Here is a 20,855-nt window from a genome sequence, read left to right on the forward strand (position 1 = left end):
GCAGCTGCCTCGTGTCCAGGCCTTGCTCCTTTAATTCTGGCTGTTCTGCCAGGGGTTGCTTGCATTGAGTCCGTGCCAGCCTCTGATTTGTACCATGTCTGAATTCTACGAGAAGTTCGGAGCACCAGCAGTGCTTGATCGGTGGCCCAAGCTGTGCTGTGCTGTGGCAGTTGCAGTTTGTGATTAAAAAGAAAATCAGTCACTGTTGCCTTGTACCACAGTCCACAATACATCAGCTTCATACTCATCAGAGGATCTCACTCAGGACAGGCCCAAGGGTTGTCTCTGACTCCAGCTGCTGCCAGAAAGCTTGTCTTGTTTCATGGCTGGTACGTGCAGCCACGAGACTTCACTGCCTAAGGACATGTAGGTGAGACCCAGGAGACCCTTGGATTCCAATTTTTAGTTGTTCATCCAGTGCATTGGAGTGTAGCTTCTAAAGAAGACCAGAGGGTAAGAATTGCAATTATGGTTGCTTTATGATCACACCCAGGAAATTCCTTCTGTCTTTGGTCTTCTGGGGAATTCAGAGCCATCACATCGGTGTTCGGGCAGCGCTCAGTCTGCCCGCAGAGGCCTTGTGGATCTCACAGTTCAACATGAGGGTAGTGGCTGCCACCGAGATCATCTTCTCCGTTCAGAAAAGGGAACCGGTTTGCAGCTCAGCTTTCAGAGCATCCAACTTTGCATCTTCTATGGTTGCTGTGAAGAGAAGCAGTTCCACTGTTGGTAGAGGTTCTCTGGTGGTGCTTGTTACTTCCCACTGTGCAAACTCACAGAGCCTCCTCCAACCCCAGCAGCACTGCTGGCACGTGCTGTGCGTGGCGCGAGCAGCGGGAGGGGAAGGGTCTGTTCCTACCCCTGAATACCGAGCTAGCCAGAGATCCCCAACGGCCTCAGGTGTGCATGCATTTTGTGGGTATCGTGCATCTCAGAATGCACAATACTGATACGCTGATTTGTTTTTTTCAAGAATTGTAGTCCTTGGGGGAAAAGAGGTAGTCATGCATTGTTAGTTTTCATCTTCCTTCTCATTCCCACTTTGTAGTCTGTTAAAATTCAATTTTAATTGAATTTCTTGTTCCCAGCTGTATTTTTCAATGCTACCCCTATGCTATTTCTACCAGAGATATTTTAAAGTAGGTTGCAGAATCATCCATAGAGTTATCTATTGCAAAATATGGTCCACATCAGGGAAGGAATTAAGTAACGGACTTCAGGAAATGTTGTTTGTAAAATATCTTTAACTTAATCACATCCCTGTAAGAGTTATGGGTGAGGAAAAGATTCAGTTGAGGTCTGAGAAGACAGTGTTTTGGGTAGTATGGAGATCCAGAATGGCTGTCCCAGATTGTAGAGACCCAGGAAAGGGTTTTGCGTCATCCGTGGCAAAGGATGAGCTGTGCAGTCCACCAGATGCTGCTGTCACGGGTTGGACTGGTTCCAAAGACTTGAATGCTGTTTTTATGTCCCCTTGGAGCTGAAAGATCAAATGCAAGGCTGGCTGGGCTCCAGATGACTCTTGCTATGATTTGGCTCTTGGTTTCACTGAAAAGGAAGGACCTGAGTCAAGCTGAGGATAGACAGAAGGACATTGAGACAGGATGATCGGGGTGGTTCTGCCGGTCTGTACGGCGGCAGTAGGTTACCAGTATGCAAGCAGAGGGCATGCAGGGTTCGACCTTCCTGGAGACGTTATTCCCAAGCAGACAGCGTATTGCTGTTACCAGGGCACGTATCCTTGAGAAAAGAAGCTCAGCGGAATTGTTGTGTAGTTTTGGTGCTGGAGACTTGTATTCAATTTCAGCTGATCTCCGTGTTCCTAGTAGACTCGAGTAAACCACTGACCTTTGGTTACTGCAGTTCTCCAGAGTGGAGAGCTCCTGTTTTAGGAGAGTGCTCAGTGACACTCTCCAGTCCGGTGTTCAGAGCTGTCCGAGGTTGTTCGATGACACGTGTGGCCTGTGCTGCAGGTGGGGTGAGCGCCTATTTCTCTGCCGTTCCTGTGATCTGCTCAGCTGTTTACCCCCTGTAGTAGAAAACAACATCCAGCTCCAGCAGAAACATATTGCCTGAAGAAATGCTGAAACTCAGGAAGTGACCCATGAAGTTATCTTTATTAAAAGTATTCAGTACAAGAAAAAGTAAGTTTGGTTGGTTTGTTTTTCAATTGGGCGGAGGATGCCGTGTTCCCTGTAAGTGGTGCTTTCTGCGAAGCAGGAGCAATGCTGCTAAGGTGAAAGATGAGCGCTGCCATTTGTTGTGTTACCTCAGAGTACTTTCTTTTTGTGCAACTCCTGGCATGGATGCGGTCAGAAGTTGGAGGGAGGGTTCACAGAGGTCCCAGTTGTGTTGTACTTGCACGTTCTTCTTGGCTGAAATCTCAAGTAACCTTCGTTACTGCTGACACAAGTCAGTTCCCGGGGAGCTGTCTTCACAGAGCTAGAGACTGGTGTTTAGACCGCGACTTCTGGGCCTGGGTATGGCTTGTACACTATCTCATCGCTTTCGTTCATATAAATAATGTAAACACACCTCAATTATTATCATTTTAATCCTTCTTTGTAATGGGAAACTAATCAATAAAGTCCTCAGCATTTTAACAGGACCATACCTGTAATTATGTGGCTTTTGAAAAGTGTATATTTCCTATTTTCATTGATAAATGGACTCTACAAGTGTATGAACAAGTGTGCAGACTACTTCCCAGCCTCCCAAACTGATCATCTCAGCAGATAGCTGACGAAGAGCCGCAGCCTTTTAGCTCTTGACATGCAGGGCGCCAGACGGGATGATCTAATGATTCCTTCAGGCCTCACTTTCTCTCGCTCCGCTTCCTGAAGGCTCGCTCCCTATCCTCACTTATCCAAGTAGTTAGAACCTGGCCTGCAAGAACATGGCAGGTTGCCTGCTGGTTCTCCCTGCCTGGTAGGGAAGGGATGTGCGGGAGTGAGGAGGAGAGTTTGTAGATTAGAGAGGTGTTTTGTAAATTCATTCATTCTTTGTCTGACTTGTGAAGCTGGTACCTCTGCCTTGTGGCTGGGCAGAGCGAGCGAGCGCAGGGAGTGAGTGGAAGGAAGGTGGAAGGAGATGCCCTGTGCGATGGGTGAGGGTTCTTGGCAGTCTCTAGGTTTGGGGTCTGGACCTTCTTGCCTGCAAGATCAGGGGCATATTCGTGGATGCTCTTGCACTTCTGCCCATCTCTGAAGGCTCTCACCAAAGTCTTGTTGTCTTGGTTGTGATGTTACAGGGATGCTTTGGCTCCAGATACATGCTGAGACTGCCCCTCTACTAGGGGAAGAAAACATAAAGAAAGGAAAAGATGTGGCACGTGTGTTCTTCTCTTGCTTGGATGGCTCCCAAGGGGCAGCCACCAGACTTGAGCGCAGGGCAGGGCTTCTCTGGGCTGAGTGAGTTCCTTCTGTTAGAAAAGTTTTATGGGGAGCTGTTGGAAAGTGAATGGATCTTTGTTAAAGTGTGATAACGAAATTACAAGTCCTGAAGGTGCACGCTGTTCCAGACTATTTTATGGCAGAGGTTTGTTGTTTTTTTAATTTTCTGTTTCATAAAGTTGACTTGTCTGACTTCTGCCAACTTCAGAGGTGTTGATCATGGTCATTGTACATTCGCAACGATCTGATATTCTCCGTGCAGCACAGCAGCACAGCTAGCAGTTGAATATGATTTATGCAAGACTTTCATGCATGTTCTCTGTTTGAACCTTGCAAAGAGAGAGAAACAAGCTATCTTTGGAAAGAGAAACTGGATTTTAAGCCTCCTGTTGAATGCTTATGTAGAAGTGGGGGATTTCTCACGTCCTTCTCTTCCAGCTCCTTCCTTTGTTTATACCAGTGTATACATTAGTTCAGTTGTTGAACAGGTTTATTTCCTTTCCACCTGCTTTCTTTTATTTTTATTCTTTGAGAAATTCTTTAAAGAGTGATAAATTATTTGTACTTTGTTGACACTTCACTTCTATTTCAGTTTCCAGCTGAAGCTCAGTAGCAGGAGCTGGGTTAATTTTATAGCCTGCTCCCCTTCCCTCTTTAAGGGACTTCTCGCCATTTGGCCTGGCACAGGAGAGTCAGAAGTGATGCTGAAGTTGTTCCCTCTCCGCAGGGAGCCTGCCCAGCCCTCACCTGCTGGAGAGCCGCCCTGGGTTTCCCAGGTTGGGAGCCAGCACTGTCGCCCCTGGGCTCTTGGAGCAGGTCCCAGGCTCCGCGTGTTGCATGCTCCTCCGCCGTGCACCTTCCCTTGCCTACAGCTAGAGCAAGAAGCCAAGAATTAATTGCTGCGTGTTTCCTTTTTTCCCCCTAGGTGCCTTGTGGTCTGATTGGTATCTGGGCTCATTGGACACTGCGAGTGTTCGCTTCCTTCACCTTCTCCATCTTTTTGCTTTCTCAGAAGTGGCTGAGGCAGCCCGCTGGGGCTGCTCCTATGGATGTTCTTGGTTCTGGTTGTGCAAAGAAACACTTGATCCAGAGACCCTATTTCTGGTAATTGTGCTTCATATGGGCCTGTTTTCTTACGTATTTCCTAGGGCTCTATCTTTTTGACTCATGCTTTGTCTGAACTCTTGAGCAAATTGTCGGGGGCCTTCCACAGGTGAGGTGAGCATTAAACTGTCTGACCACCTCCGTGACCGGGCGAGGAATAGGGGCGGCTCAGCACGGTGTAGGGACACACTGCCAGCAGTGCCGGGGTTCCACCCTTCAGGCTCAGGCTGCGGAGACATTTGTGCCATGCGAGCACTGGGTGACAGCGGACTGTGCTGTGTGCTCTGTGCTGTGTGTGCTGTGCGGGCTGGAGGTGCCCCAGGGATGAGCCGCGCACCGGGCAGCTCGCCCCGCAGCTCTGCTGAGAAACGCACTGCTGAAGATGAGAAAAAAATTCCCGTAGTGCACCTATTAATTGTTCGTTTAGGAGCAGAATTTTCCTCCAGCTGTGTGAGGGCTTAAGGCTAATTAATTAAGTGCTAATTAAAAGCAATACTGATAATGAAAACAGATGTTTTCAAGAAAAGTGAGTGGTGCTGGGACACTGCTCCGCCGTCCCCAGCTCCTCTGTAGTCGAAACACAGCCCACGTCCACGAGCAGTGTCTGGGTCGGCGTGCAGCGGGGGGCACATGGCGGCTCCTGCTGTGCCACGTGGGGGTCACTCCTGGGGAATGGTGTGCGTGGGGGGAAGCTGGGAGCGGGCTGCACTGCCCCGGCCTGCGGGTGCTGCTGCATAGTGAACGGGAAAGAGCGTCAGGAGCAGGGAGGGGCGAGCGATGGTTGGTGCACGGCAGAGCCGAATGCTTTGCAGCCCTGGATCTCAGTGGCCTCCTGTATCAGTGCTGCGATCATCCTGGGAGCAAGCGTGCTTTGGAGGGCGAAAAACACTGATAAAAGCCCCGTTGCTTGGATCTGCTTTGTTTCTTGTCAGCTGTGGTTTAGTAAGAACTGGAAAGATGTTGTTTAACAGAAGTCACCCCGTGTCCTGATGAGTATGGCCTGTGGTGCTTGGCTCCCTGCCCAGGTAGGGCCTGCGGGGCCCTGGCTCGTGGGCCATGCCTCGGATCAGCCAGCGGTTGTGTGCAGCTGGGGTTGTGCTCGCTCTGTGGGTGAGGAGTGGTTGTAGACAAAGGTGCATGACACAGGGAGTTGAGCTGCACGTGTTGTGCTTCAGACGGAGAAGTGGCTTTCAGAGGGCTTGTACCTGCGGGCAGGTGTGAAGCAGGGGTTGGCTGTAAATAGTGGTGGATTTCCTAAGGAGAACAAAGAAAGCTTTGTGTTGTCGAACCTGACACACTGGTGCTCAGTGCTGGCTGCGCATCAGCTATTCTGCTCCTCCTGGGCCTGCAAAGAAGGGAATGGCCATGGCTGGTCCTCCAAAGAGTGATAGGGAGGAATATCTCCTCCCATTCTTTAGATTCTGAATATAAAAGATTGTTTTGGTCTTGTTTTATCTTCAGAATTACTGACAGGAGTCTGAAGGAGCAGCCCTGGCCCTCCTAGCCCTGGGTGCTGAGTTTTATGGCCTGAAAGCAGTGTTTTGGGGTGATGGGGGACAGCTTTCAGTAGCTCTTGGCCACGTCTCCAGCCTCTGGAGCAGTGGCTGCATGCTGCGAGCTGCTTGCTCACCAAGTGCTCATTTTGCTCACATCGCCAATTCTGCCATTAACCTTTTACCTACTCTGTGAACAAGCTGGAGAAGTAAAATGTTTCACCAGCCTTTAACAAGGAGGAAGTGGGATGAAAAGGGCTGGGGGGGACAACACCAGGGAATGGGGGTGGGAGTGCTGGGGAGCAGGGAGGTCATCCCAGTGCCCATGGAAGATAAGAGGAGGAGGAAGAAGGGCTAGAGCATCAGCTGGAAGCACCATTGGTGGCATGATGCAAGTTGAGGCCAGTAGAACTGCTTTGACTGGCGTAAAGTTTATTTTGCAAATGTTACCTGGAGAACATGACCCAAATGGCCTGAAAGCAGCCAGCCAGAATAGTGGAGTTCTGCACCAAGCCCTGTATGCAGTCCATAACATACGCTCCTTTGGGTTCATACTACAACAAAGCTGTCACAGCCTTGTCCATACTGGGAGATAACAGGACCTGTACTTCATAATTAGTTCCCGTAGAGCTGCTGACAGAACCCCGGAGCTTCAGTCCTTGTTAGAAGTCATTTTCAGCTGTGATTTGACAGTAGTGTTAACGTGGAGCCCAGTTATGTTATAGTTTCCATTCCTGTTCCTGAAGCAAGAGATGCTTTTGCTAGAGCGGATGCCATCTGGCAGTTTGCATTTTGCTTGTCTGCTGAAGGCCGGTTAATGCCTGCTGCTGTGTTTAGCTCAAGAGGAACTTTTTGGTATTTGTGGTGACTTCAGAATCAGAATGTTGTCTCACTTTATCCTGGCAGATCAACTGCTCGTCGTGCAGACACCTGCAGGCAGGGTGACGAGCTGCTGTGTCATCTTCCTTGAGATGCAGCCAGCATGCACAGACCCAGCTTTGCAGAGGTGAATCTCCCGATCTGGGTGTATCTGGATTTCAGTCATCTGAAAAGTAATTTTCACTGTATTGCACAATAATTTTGGCCTTAGAGGGAAGAATTCTATTTAACTTTTTAGCAAGGATGTAAATAAACTGGATAGAAAAAGCAATTGAAATACTGAAGAAAATGTTTTGGAGTGGGAAATAGAAGAGTTTTGATTTTAATCTGATCAGAAGGAGACCTGAAAACTGAAGTCACAGTTTTGGTCCTTCTCTCCTTTCCTGGAAGACGTTGCTCAAGAGAACAGCGAGAGCAGGTCTGCTCATGTAGGAGTGAGAGCAGCCTTTGGGTGCATGCACGATGCTCCGGGGCTGTCTCTAGAAATGCAGCCTTCTGCATCCAAGCTCGGAGCTGCGCGTAGCTCAGCGTTACTGCTTTGGCACAGCAGAATGGAGGACTTAAAGTGGGGTTCAGGAAGTCTTCAGACAGAAGCCTATCCTCTGGCAATGCTTATTTTTGTAAAAAGCTCAAGACAGCACTAGAAGCATCTTGCAGGCACCCTGCAATTATCATAATAAACAGTTTTATCATCTGCTTGGCAATCAATAATGTGGCTTATGCTGCTTTAGTATCTCACTGGTATTGATTACCTTAACAACTGTGCTGCGGTCAGCTCCTGTTAACCCGTGCTGTGCTGGCGGGGCCGTCGTGCTGCAGGAGGCGAGGGGCTGCGCCGCAACCTGGCCCTGGGCAGGAAGGGAACAGCCGAGGAGGTCAGAGAGGGCTTTTGTTGGGAGACGTGTAAGGGCAGGATTTTAATCCAGGAATGTGAAATTGAGTGTGAAAACTCTGTATGCATGGTGTTTTAAAATAGAATTGGAATGTGGTTCTCAGTTTAGGCTCAAGTCCGTGTGGGCTCATAACAGTATTTGGTAGTGCTTTGTCAGAAGGGGTTTCACCAAAGTAGTGCGTGCCCCGAGGTTTCTGTCCTTGAAGAAAAGGAAGTGTTCTTTCAGCAGGGAAGATGTAATGCTTTGCCAGAGGCCAGGACATCCCCTTGGCTTTTCCTGGCTCCTCTGGGACCACCCGAGAGCTGGGTAATGCATTGGTGTGTGGGCAGATCTCGCACCTGCCTGACCTGAGAGCAGTGCTGTCTGGTGGCTGTGGATTAGGACATTTGCTCGTAAAACCCCATTGATCCCACAGCAGCCAGCAAGGCTGAGCTGGGAGAGCTAAACACTGTTGTGTGTACCAAAGACTTTCGTTTCAACTAAGTGAACCCTTGGGGCTGTTTTGACAGCATTGCCTCAACTTCCAGCAGAGCGGTTGGCGATTCAGAATAGCAGGTTAGTAGCAGCTTATCCGTTTGTGGAGGAAGGATGACTCTTCATGGCAGGATCCAGATGGGACTTCGTGGGATTTGGGCATACCTAGATAGTTCAGTCTTGTGGCCCAGTATTTCTCCTAATGGAATTTCCCATCATTTACTGCCCTGCTGATTTCTGATCAATGAAAATAAAATTGCATTGCCTCCTGAGAGGCTCCATGTATGGCTACAGCCTCCAACTGTGTCAGTTCCGGTAAGATAATCTCATCAGGAGAGCAGGAGGGTAATAGGAAATAAAAATAAAACCCACAATTAGCAAGAGGGCAAGCAGCAGAGTAACACTTTCAGTCCTGGAGGTCTCAAGAAGCACATGTGGGAAGTTCCTTCCCCACCTCTGAAGTGACAGCTTTGAAGATGCCTGACCCTATGTAGGTGTGCTGGGATGCAGTTGTATCTGGGTTTGGGAGTCTGTACAGATCCACTGGGCATGTGCTTTGAAACCTGTATTTATCTGAATTGATGTCAGTTCTCCTTTGTGAGATAGTTAAACTTTCACAAGAGATCTGTTTGCTCTGAAGTGTTACAGGGATGCAGCAGCTGCCTGCTGTGAACCAAGAGAGCATGAACTTGAGACTTTGAGCCTGTTGAGTGGCGTGTAGTTATTGGCTCCCGGTTGCTGCAATCAGAAGGGTTTATTTTGACCAGGTAAAGAAAATACTTAAATGAGAAAGTACTGTGTGTGGAGTTTAGAGCAGGGCTCTGTTTTGTAAGTGGATGAGTTTGCAGATGCTCTGTTTGTGGGAACCTGGGACCTCTGGGACCTCTCATTTCTACTAAGTTTGCCTTACATGCAGCCTACTTGGGAAGGTTTCCCAAGCATCTGGCAGATTTCTCCACCTGTTTCAGGGTTCTCTTCATTTATTTATTTTTGAAGATTCCCTTCCAGCAATGTAATGCTGTGCCGAATACTAGTAGTGGATTGGAGCACGTGTGCTTGTGACCTCTGTGGTGGGGCTTTGCACCACCGGCTTGTAATTCAGAACTAACAGATCGTGGTGTTTGTCTCAGCAGCAAGCAGAATGGTTACCAAATGACCTCATGCTGCTGAGATCCTGCTGCTGAGCATGCTCCGCTTGTCCAGCTCCACAGGCTTCCCCAAAGGGTGGGCAGGAGCGGCTGCGCCTGGGACCAGGCAGCGTCTGTTTCCTAACAAGGACTGGATCTGAGCCCTGGCAGAGGAGGTCTGCATGACATAGGAATCTAACTCTTACCCTCTGTTTGGCCCTTGACACTACTCTGGAACACATGTGTTGTTTGGGTAAATTAGCAGAAAGGAAGGAGCGTTGGCAGGACTTCTTCCCTAGGCATGTGAGTCTGCAGACTGTGCTGTGAGGAGTGCAGCTCGGAGAGTGCTGCCTGACGGCGCAGCATTCGCTTTCTGAGCGGGGCCGTCTAGGGTTGGCTGCGTCTGCTTTTGGAGTCTTGTTGCAGGGCTGGTTAGGCTTGGCTGCCCTGGTTCGTAGGAGCTAGCTCTCTGTAGCAGTGCAAATGTGCCATGTGTTTCTCATTGGGTGGGACTGCTCAGCACATCCAGTAACTTGAAGAAGGAATGGATCAACCATCAGCAAAGCCGCAAAAGCCAGCTGGAATTTCTCACTTTCAGGAGTCATTGCTGTGGTTTGCATCCTGTAGTCTTGCTATAAACGCTACACTTTCTTGGAACAGGGAGCAGTGATCTGGTGATGTAAGTACAGACAAATGTATCAAAGATGGTGTCTTCGTGGTGTTTGAAACTCCAAACAATTTAGGGCATCTCTGGGGGTTAGGTGGGTGTAGATGCTGCCAAGCACACGGTCCTGTTGGATGTCGCTGCCATTCGTGGTAAGGCATAAGTGGCCCCATGGAGCTGTGACAGCTCTCGCTGAACATGCTGCTGCGGTGAAAAATGGAAGGGAAGAATGGCAAGCTTCAGACTGGCACAGGAGAGAAACAGTGGGACCGTTTCCCCTAAGAATGGGACTTGAGTAACTGTGGGGACGGCAGCTGAGTGGAGCAGCTTGTCCCCAAGTGCTGTTCGGTTACTTTCAGAGTTCGGTCAATAACACTGCACTGGAAATGGGTACCAGATGCGAGTGTAGCTATTTCTGCTGCAACAGAGGCTGGAAACAAGGTTTGACAAGAAACGTTGGGGTTTTAGAGGAAAGGAGCGAATTGCGCAACTGAAGAATCAAGGAATGTGCAGTGTTTTGAAATAAAATCTGAAACTTCTGCTGTCTGACACAGAGGAGGGAGGCTCCTGCAGGACGTGAAAACAGCTGCCTGCCCTGGGAACATGTGAACTACGCGTCACCAGTAAACCAAGCGGTGTTTTACTTTGTTTTGTAGAGAGAGCTGTGACTTCAGCCAGTTCACCTCTGCTGCAAAATACTTTCACTCCCAAGAGCATCTCTGGAGGAATGAGCGCGGTTTTCCCCAGCTGCTCACTTAAAGCACTCTGGCACTCCTCTGGATTACTCTGTTCTCAATGGCAGTGGGTTGACGATTATATAAATATTTTTGTGTGTAGTACAGTAGCTGGCTCAAAGGGATCGGCAAACTTAGAATAATAGTTCATAACAAAATGCCTTCTGAAAAGCAGCCTGCATCTTGCAGTGCACTCGTTGGCTCAACTTTAGCTGGTGTGAAGGACAGAGAAAAAAATGCGGATAATGTGGAAGGTTCACCTTCTCAAGGAGACCCTTTCTCTTAGTTTCATGCCAAGTGCTTGAGCCCTGCAGCTTTCAGCCCTGTTTTGTTCAGCGTTTCCTTTGCTTCCCGCTGCTTGAAAAGCTGTTTATGCTAATGATCCTGTGAAGATCTGAGGAACTCACTGTGCCTATGCATGTGAGCCTGGCGTAAGACTGCTCGTGCTTTGTGCCCCACTAATGAGCGTGCGCAGTGCAGCACTGGTAGTGCTATCAGCACCGGCCTCAGAGCTGCTGGCTGCTGGCCACGAGCCCTCCGTGCGGCCGTCCTGCGGGCCGAGGGCTGTCCTGACCATCGGAGGTGCCCGATGGAGCTTCCCTTCCTGCTGACCGCTGTGCCCTACCGCAACCTCTTCTGGGACCCTGTCCCGTCCAGGCCACCTTGAATCCCTCAGAAGCCAGTGAACTCTTGGCATCGGCAGGGTAGAGAACCGGTTGGTGAGGAGTTGCAGCCCCTGGACTCTTGTCAGTGTGTGATGGAACCTGTGGGTCACTGCTGGTTGGATCCTTCTTCCCGCAGCAGGCATGCGTGGCTTCCTAGTTCCTCTCCTGCTGCAGCGGAGTTGGCACATCTCCGCTGCACACAGCAGTCTGGCACTGAGCAGCGTCTGCAGAGAAACTCCAGGAGTTTCAAAGCTGGGCTTAAACAATTTGAGTAGGTAAAGCTAAACCTCAGAAGAGAAAGGAGGCCAGATAGAGAGCTTGTTCAGGACTTGGCAGCACGGGCACCTGGTTATGGATACTCAGCAAACCGCATTTGTTGATGAGGCAACTCCCCTGTGATCAGGTGTGTGCCAAAACACAACTCTGTCTTGCTTGGAAGGGTGCAAGATGCAGCCTACAACGTGAAAAAAGAAAATTACTGTAGAAGTTTTTTTTAGATTATTGAACTCTGCAAGTAAATATCATAATTTTTAGTCTTGTTCTTAGGAGTTGCATAAGAAGAATCTCAGGATGCAGATATGGTCAAATGTGGATGGAAACCTGTAACTAGAGAGCGCTCATCGCGTCATGCATCTGCATTCGCTATTACATAGAAATTTTGGCTCATATGTACCATTTTGTCCTAATAATTCAAGTCCTGTTACAGAATCCCCAACATTTCTCTTTGTTGTAATAACATCTGCCAATCTTTCTGGCACCTTAATGAATGGGAAAGAGCTGGAACGCATATCTTGTGTTTGTTAGAAGATAAAGCATTTTGTGAAAGTGGGAATTGAAGCAATCTCTGTGTTCTACCAAGCTTGAGTATCCAGCTCATGTTGCTTGGAAATTTAAAAAGATCCTTCTATTCTAGGAAGTGACTTTCCACATATTTGTGTGATAACAGCTACTGTATAAATCTCATAAAGTGACAACCTGCTCGTGCAGCTTTATCTTTATCCCTCATATGTGACCATCCTGCTTGCTAAGTGAGGCAATGTGTGATCGTGTAATTAAAGACAGTATCATAATGCATATGCATAGTGGACCAAAATTAAAGTTGCTTTGGCAACAACGTACATTCTGTTCTTCCTTAACTTTAGAATTCTTGATCCTAAGTAATGATTTTTATCATGTTTTTCCATACGCAGTTTTCTACGTGTTATGAGAGTGCTTTGTGGCATGCCAGGTGCTGGGAAGTGACACAGGAGGCTTTGGTGCCCTGGGTTCATGTCACCACTCCAGACATATTGGATGACTGCCTTGCTGCTGCCCTCCTGAAGTTCTGTTCTCCATTCCCAAGCCTGGTGCTTCTTGGCGAGACATGGTTGAGTCAGTGGGCGTGGTGGTGATGGGTTGGCGGTTAAGCTTGGTGATTGTAGAGGTCTTTTCCACCCTTTATGATGCTATGACATTAGCACTTTGCCGCGCCGTGTCCCTCTGAGGACGGTTCCAAAGGCCAAGAGGAGCGTGTCAGGAGGGGTGCACAGGGCTTCCAAGCCCACCTGCGCCCTTGTGCTTTCTTTGTCCTCTTCTCCCCCTCTCTTTCCTCTTCCCCTGCAAATCAGCAGCACCTGTGCTAGAGCTAATCGAGGGCAGTCTCAGCCTGTGTGTATGGTATTGATTTATGGAGTGGCTGTTGGCACAACAGGTAGGTGTGTATTTACAAAGTTTAGAGGCCGCTGTGCAGCTTTCTACAGCAGGAAGCGCTTGGGCCCAGTTGCTGGATGTGCTCGTGTGAGCCACGTCTTCTGTGCAGCCCCAGCACGCAGCCTGGGATCAGAGAGCTGCTGTGCAGCGCGGGCAGGCCAAGAGGAGCAGACCCTGCTCGTGGCAGCGCTGTGCGCTGCGGGAAGAGCCCGGGGGGGGCCGCCTGGGTGTCTTCCAGGGTAATGGCCGTGGATGTAATGCATCTGCTTGTATCTTTTCCCTGTCCTCAGCACCCTTTTTTCATGGTGCCATGTGGGTCATTAGCAGAGGGAACAGTTTCTCACTGTCTCTTTCTCCTTTTGTTTTCCTCCTTCCTCATTGCTTCCAGTCTTGGTTTACTGCCAAACAGCCTCTTGTGAAAGGGCCGCCTAATTAACCCTGTGCTAATTAACAATTTAAAATTACACAGCACGGCTGTTCATATTTAATTCTCGGGAAGCCTGGGCAACAGCAGGAACCCCTCCTCCCACCATCTCCCTCCGCCACCGCCCGGGGGGAGCGCGGGGCCGCCCCGAGCTGCGGCCGCTGCTGGGAGCAGCGTGGCTGAAAGATGGCATTTGTGGTGTGTGCAGGGAGATGGGGCTGGGGGAGCCGAGGGCAGCGTGGGGTCACTGTGCCTGCCTCCTGCTGGAACACGGCTGCCTGCGAAGCGGCCGTGGTTGGAAGCAGCTCCTGGTGACAGCGTGGGGCGTCGGGACACAGGGGCGTCCGGCCGTGGGACACCGCAGCGCCGTGTCTGCTGCCCTGCCCTGGGGCGCCCTGGCCCACTGCAGCCTGCCCTTGGAGTGCCATCCGCCGGAGCCCGGCCTGCTGGGGGGAGCTGCAGGGACGGAGGAGGCCCGGCGCGCTGCCTGCAGCCTGTGGAGCAGTGTGGGACTGGGGGCGGCCATGGGGTGTGGGGCCAAGCAGGGACGGAGGGATAGCCCTCCTCACCGCCCAGCGTGGGAGCACGGGGCGTCTGCGGCGCTCAGACTGCTCTCTCTGTAACTGGAGTTCATTGATTTTACGGGAAACTGTGTTTACAGACAGAGTGCTGATCGACCTGACGAGTTGACTTCTGCCTCCTTAAGTAAGAACTACCTTTTCTTATTGACTGGCTGATAAACAGTGTGAGGCGGGCGGGGGGCATGCAGTGCGTGGGTTGGGGCTGTCCTCAGCGCTCTGCTGTCCTGTCCGGGTCACCTGGGGATGGCCTGGGGACGGGCAGGAGGCAGGGCCTGTGGCAGCAAGCTGACAGTGTTGTACTCCTGCTCAAAACCTGGTTTGCTTAAAAACTGAGTTGTTCTTTTCAGTTCAAAGCGACAGATAATACCTGTGGTTCACAGGTGAATGGAAATTAATCTGTGCCTTCTCCTGCGGCACTGCTCTGTAGGAGTAGCTCTGGAGATGAAATGATGGGCAGGAGGTGCGGGGCTGTGTGCGGGGCCACAGGCCGTGCTGCACCTGCTGAGGGCTGTGTGCCAGTCCCCCCACAGCCACACGTCCTGCGCTGGTTAACTTGCAGTGGGGGGAGGCACGTTAAAGCCACCCACGGCAGCAAAGCCCACCAATTAATTGGTAAGCGCTTGCAGGTTTGCCTGGCCTGGCCTGGCTGGGAGAAGAGATCGGCTTTCTTGTCAATAAACAAGTCCCCAGTGCAGCATCAAAGCCGCAGTCCTTTATCAATCGCGGCCTCCTCTTCCCGCATGTTCCTGTAACTTACCAAGCATTTATGACATTGATTTTGCAATCAGGCTGTTAACCCTCCCGCCCCACCAGCCCTGCTGGCCCTTTTGGCCCCGCTGTCAGTCAGGCGTCTTCTGCCAGTCGGGAGATCTTGGTACTGCAGATGCTCAGGTTCATGTTGTGTCACATCTGCATGTGTTCCCAGGGAACTTGCTGTGCTTTGCAGTTCTACTGTCTGCATAATGCTGATTTTTTTTTATTTTTATTTTTTAATTTTTACTTCTCTAACACAAGAGACCTGTTTGTCCAGGCTGGTAAACTGCATGTTATTTTATCTGTGTGTTTTGAAAGTGAGGTGCTCTTTTACCACATTGTTTTGAAGTCTGCATAGGTACTCCCAGCAGCGTTCTGAGCAGAAACACAAGGCTTATGGAGTTTGGCTTTACTCAGTTTTTCACCCAGTATGAATTTGTTTGGGTTTGATTTGGATCACTGTCCTCAAGGCACAAGGCAGCGGTGAGGTGGAGAGGATATGTCATGTTGTGGGGAGATTAACATGCAGCCTCAGTGCAGAAGAATCTGGGATCGGTTTAAAGCGAGCGTGTAGCTAAGGACAAATTTTCAGTGGGAGAGCAAGAGCTGTCACAAGGCAGCGTCAGAGCGTCATGTTAGCTAAGGTAAGCAAAACAGCATCTGAGACAACCCATCTTTTTGGCAACAGAATTACGGTGTTCCACTTCTCAATTCAGTGCAATCTCTTGCTGATCTGTGGTCTGCATTACCGTGCTCCAGCTTACAGCAGTAGCATTTTTGAGGACCGAATCTCATAAGCCTGTTAACTCTAGGAAGGCGTTCTGCCCAGGCTCCATTAGGATTGCAGTGCAGGAGGCAATGGCAGGATGCAGCAAGTGGGGCTGTGGCATTGGGTGTGCAGCCTGTGCTCACCGGCTCCTGGCTGCAGGGAATTCTGCAGGTTTCATATTTGGTGGAAGAGCAGTAGTGGGAGGGTGGCCGTCCTTCTCAAGGACTCGCATCATCTGTTTGTGTCTGGGGGCTTGGGGGAAGCAGTCTGTGCACCCGCCATGCCCTGCAGGATCTCTGGGAGCTTCCTGGAGCGTGTGGGGCTGACCACTTTCCAGTCCCTAGGATGGACCCTTGTCAGATCTGGAATTTCCTGTTTGGTTTCTCTCCTGACGTCTTTCCTTTTAAACTCTGTCCAGAGCACAGCAATTAAATCTCCTGTGCATACTAAATGCTGTGACTCTGAAATTCTTGAGAGTTTCTCTGGGTCTCATGATCTGCCACAGAGGTCTGTGTGTGCGGCTGAGCTGGAGATGTTTCCTGTTAGCCGTGCTCCCAGAGCTGCTAACAGAGGGGAATTGCCCAAAAACAACGGTGTCTGACTTAGGAAGCCACAGATAAGGGAGAACAATTTTTGTGACGTTTTAAAGCTCCAGCACTGTTCTTTTGTAGCATCCTAACTCTGCTTTTCTCAGAAACTTTTCTGTAAATTGTTTTGAAGATCTCTCTGAAGATGGAAGTGTTGGGGGTGGCAGTGCGGCTCCCCCAGTCTGCCCGTCCCCCCCAGGGAAGGACTGAGGGGTTCTCCACACCTCCAGGTCTCTTTGATCAGCCTCTTGCCTTTCCTGCTCCATTCCGTAACTACAGGAGCGTGGTGGGGGCAAACACCTGTTTGTTTCCCTCGCTCGTTTCCTGTGGTTGCGCACCTGGTGCTGCATTAGCATCCTACACCAGGCCTTCTGTCCCCAGAGCTCTTCTGGGGCACCGTTTCTCGTGCCATCCCCGGCGATCCCAAAGAGCGAGATGCCCATGGCGTTTGTGGCGCGTGGTCTTCATGGAACTGCCTTCTCTCTGACTCACCTGCTTCTCTTCCTCTCTCCTCACCTGCAGGTCCCAGCCGTACCGGGTGCAATGAGCGCTCCGTGCCGGCCCTGCCATGGAAGGCTGTGACTCGCCCGTCATCCCCGGGAAGGACAATGGGTGCGGCATCCCTCAGCACCAGCAATGGACTGATCTCAACAGCGCCCACCTCCCCGACACGGCCGGCAGCATGGAGCAGCCCGCAGCGGAGAGCCGCGGCCCCCTGGACAGCCTGAGGGTCCCTTTCCCCGAGCGCGTCCCCGAGAGCAGCGCCGCGGCCGGCCCCGGCACCGAGCCCGCCAGCAAGGAGGTGAGCTGCGGCCAGTGCACGGCCTCCTTTGCTGGCCTGCAGAGCTACATGGAGCACCGCTGCGCCAGCACCCGCCCACCCCCGCCACTGAGGGGGGAGAGCGGGAGCGAGAGCAGCGAGGACGGGGACGAGGAGAGCGATGTGGAGAACCTGGCCGGCGAGATTGTCTACCAGCCGGATGGCTCGGCCTACATCGTGGAGAGCCTCAGCCAGCTGGTGCAGAGCGGGGCCGCCTGCGGCAGCGGGGCTCTCCCCTCGCTGCTCCCGAACTCTCTCTCCAAGCAGGGGGAGCCCTCTGCCACCGCCCCCGTCTACCCACAGATCATCAACACCTTCCACATAGCCTCATCCTTCGGGAAGTGGTTTGAGGGCTCAGACCAGACCTTCCCGAATACCTCAGCCCTGGCGGGCATCAGCCCCGTCCTGCACAGCTTCCGCGTCTTCGATGTGCGACACAAAAGCAACAAGGATTACCTGAACAGCGATGGTTCTGCCAAAAGCTCCTGCGTATCCAAAGATGTTCCCAACAATGTGGACCTGTCCAAATTCGATGGCTTTGTGCTCTACGGGAAGAGGAAGCCCATCTTGATGTGTTTCTTGTGCAAGCTCTCCTTTGGGTATGTCCGCTCGTTCGTGACCCACGCGGTGCACGACCACCGAATGACTCTGAGTGAGGAGGAGCGGAAAATTCTTAGCAATAAGAACATCTCCGCTATCATCCAAGGGATAGGCAAAGACAAGGAACCTCTCGTCAGCTTTCTGGAACCAAAAAACAAAACCTTTCAGCACCCTCTTGTTTCCACAGCTAACCTCATAGGCCCTGGACACAGTTTTTATGGTAAATTCAGTGGCATTCGCATGGAAGGCGAGCAGGCCCTGCAGGCCGGGCCGGCCGGCGGAGCGGAGCCGCCGCCTTCAGGCGTCCTGGCCCCCGGTGCGCTCCTCAACCTGGGTGGGCTGACCAGCTCGGCTCTGAAGACTCCAATTACCTCAGTCCCCCTGGGCCCGCTGGCTTCCAGTCCCACCAAATCCTCCGAGGGGAAGGACCCTGGGGTGGCAGAGGGGGAGAAGCAAGAGGGGGGCGACCAGGACAGCCTCTCAGAGAAGGCAGAGCCCGTCGAAGAGGTGGAGGAGGAGGAAGAAGAGGAGGTGGAGGAGGAGGAGGAGGAAGAGGAGGAGGAGGAAGAGGAAGAAGATGAGGATGATGAGGGTTGCAAAGGACTGTTTCCAAGCGAGTTGGAGGATGAACTGGAGGACAGACCCCAGGAGGACCCTGGGGCTGTGGCAGGCGGCAGCAGCAGCAGCAGCAAAAAGGACCTTGCTCTCTCAAACCAAAGCATTTCTAACTCTCCCTTAATGCCTAACGTGCTCCAGACCCTGTCACGGGGCACAGCTTCTACTAGTTCTAATTCTGCTTCTTCCTTTGTCTTTGATGGTGCAAACAGGAGGAATCACTTAAGCTTTAACAATGAGGGCGGCGGAGCCAATGTGGCAGAGGGCAGCAGGAGGCTGGACTTTATCGATGAAAGTGCCAATAAAGACAATGCCACAGCACCAGAACCAAATGAGAGCACGGAGGGCGAGGACGGGAGCTACATCTCCCATCACCAGCATGCTGGCCCCCTCTGTGAACTTGGGGGTGGGGAGTGCCCCTCGGGGAGCGGCGTGGAGTGCCCAAAGTGTGACACGGTCCTGGGCTCCTCGCGGTCGCTGGGTGGCCACATGACTATGATGCATTCTCGCAACTCATGTAAGACACTCAAGTGTCCCAAGTGCAATTGGCACTACAAGTACCAGCAGACGCTTGAGGCGCACATGAAGGAGAAACATCCTGAGCCGGGGGGCTCCTGTGTCTACTGCAAAAGTGGGCAGCCGCACCCACGGCTGGCACGGGGTGAGAGCTACACCTGTGGTTACAAGCCCTTCCGCTGCGAGGTCTGTAACTACTCCACTACTACCAAAGGCAACCTCAGTATTCATATGCAGTCTGACAAGCATCTCAACAACATGCAAAACCTGCAGAACGGAGGGGGAGAGCAAGTCTTCAGCCACACCGCCGGGGCGGCAGCAGCGGCTGCAGCAGCTGCGGCTGCTGCGGCTGCAAACATTGGCAGCACCTGTGGGGCCCCCTCCCCCACCAAACCAAAAACCAAACCCACGTGGCGGTGCGAGGTGTGCGACTATGAGACCAACGTAGCCAGAAACCTTCGTATTCACATGACCAGTGAGAAGCACATGCACAACATGATGCTGCTTCAGCAAAACATGTCCCAGATCCAACACAACCGGCACCTGGGCCTCGGTAGCCTGCCGTCCCCTGCCGAGGCCGAGCTCTACCAGTACTACCTGGCGCAGAACATGAACCTTCCCAACCTGAAGATGGATAGCACTTCCTCAGATGCACAGTTCATGATGGGTGGATTCCAGCTTGATCCCACCAATCCCATGGCAACGATGGCTCCATCGCTAGGTGAGATTGAAGGGTTTTCCACTGTTCCTGTGCGTAAGGGAGGAATTGTGTTTGTGTTGCCCTAAAACGCCCACGTGTGGGCTGGGCACAGTGTGCCACAAGCTTTGTTCTGTCAGCAACTCACGGTGAAGTGCAGCTGCAGTTCAGTGGATTGCCTGTGTCTACTGGCCAAGGATGGAATCTACACAGTAGGGATGGAGTAGAGAATTCTCTTCTGCATTCTTCCACAACATTTTGTCATCCTGGGAAAGCGTGTCGCTTTTTTGGGTTCATTTTCTAAAAGTTCTGGAAGGAAAGTAATAGAACAGTAGTTACACGTTGTAGGTAACATGCATTGAATGTTCCTCATTACTGCAGTTAGGATGCTTTCACTGGGTTTCCTGATGGTTTTGGCTCGGTTTGGTAAGGGACGTGGGCACTGTCAGGTGGCTTTGTGAGCTGCTAGTGCTCCTGGAGCTGGAGGCTGAGGTGGTGCGCTGCGTGTTGTGCTGCCCTGAGGAGAAAAGGTAAGCGTGTTCTGAGAGTTGTGATGAATTTGGTAGATGTTCCTCTGCTGAAGAAACTGAGCTGAAGCCATCCTCTGACCAGCATGATAGACAGGATTTGAGGCCTGACCAGAGGAGAGTCATTAAACTGAAGAGGAGTGTCTATAGGGAGGGAAGATTATTTCTCTCATCCTCTGACAAAAGCACTTTGAAATAAATTACCAAATGTATTTCTCCTGACAGCAAGCATTCATCGTGTTTGTGTTGGCACTGTGGGGGCACACCCTTGTCCCCACACAGTTTAGCCCAAGAATTAGAATAGGGTAGGGAGTAAGTTCCTGTTAAGTTCCTCCACCAAGCTGCTTTTATGTCCCCCGAGACTGACAGCAGCCACTGCAACGCTCTGTTATAGTTCTGCTTTCATCCTGGAGTCCCACACAGCACTTAGGGCATGGCAGATGGAAATGACTTATTTCTGCATTGTTTTTGCTGTTGCTGAGGGTTTTTCACGGTGCCTCGAGAAAGCATGTGTAAAGAAATCCGCCACTTACCTGCTTTCCTTTGAACTAATTTATTTGTGCTGCACTCTGCCCTCTCTGACCTTGTCCATCCATTGATGCTATTATTACTGATGCACTACATTACTGGTTCATTGGTCTCATGCATGTTCTCCTTTCCTTCAGCTATTCATAGTACAGTTTATTATTAGTCCAGAAGGACGTGAAAGTCATATGAGAGAACAACAACACAAGATACTAAAAAAATGAAAAAGAAAATGGAGGAACTCAAGTGATTATAACTTAAAGTAATTATCTTAATTATCTCTTTTTTTTTTTTCTTTTTTTTTTTTTTCTGTGACGTCCCAGCTTG

General features: G+C 51.0%; 1 protein-coding gene across 1 annotated transcript in view; it reads left to right on the forward strand.

The window, feature by feature from the left end:
- The window catches only part of ZFHX3 (zinc finger homeobox 3), a 510,940-nt gene that overhangs the window by 394,002 nt on the left and 96,083 nt on the right, over window positions 1-20,855 (forward strand). The window contains 1 exon segment of the mRNA XM_021408156.1: window positions 16,751-19,500. Within this exon segment, the coding sequence (XP_021263831.1) occupies window positions 16,797-19,500 (2,704 nt within the window). The 5' untranslated portion in view covers window positions 16,751-16,796.

The sequence above is a fragment of the Numida meleagris genome, chromosome 10 (genome assembly GCF_002078875.1).
Source record: "Numida meleagris isolate 19003 breed g44 Domestic line chromosome 10, NumMel1.0, whole genome shotgun sequence".
In the NCBI taxonomy this organism is placed as follows: domain Eukaryota; kingdom Metazoa; phylum Chordata; class Aves; order Galliformes; family Numididae; genus Numida; species Numida meleagris.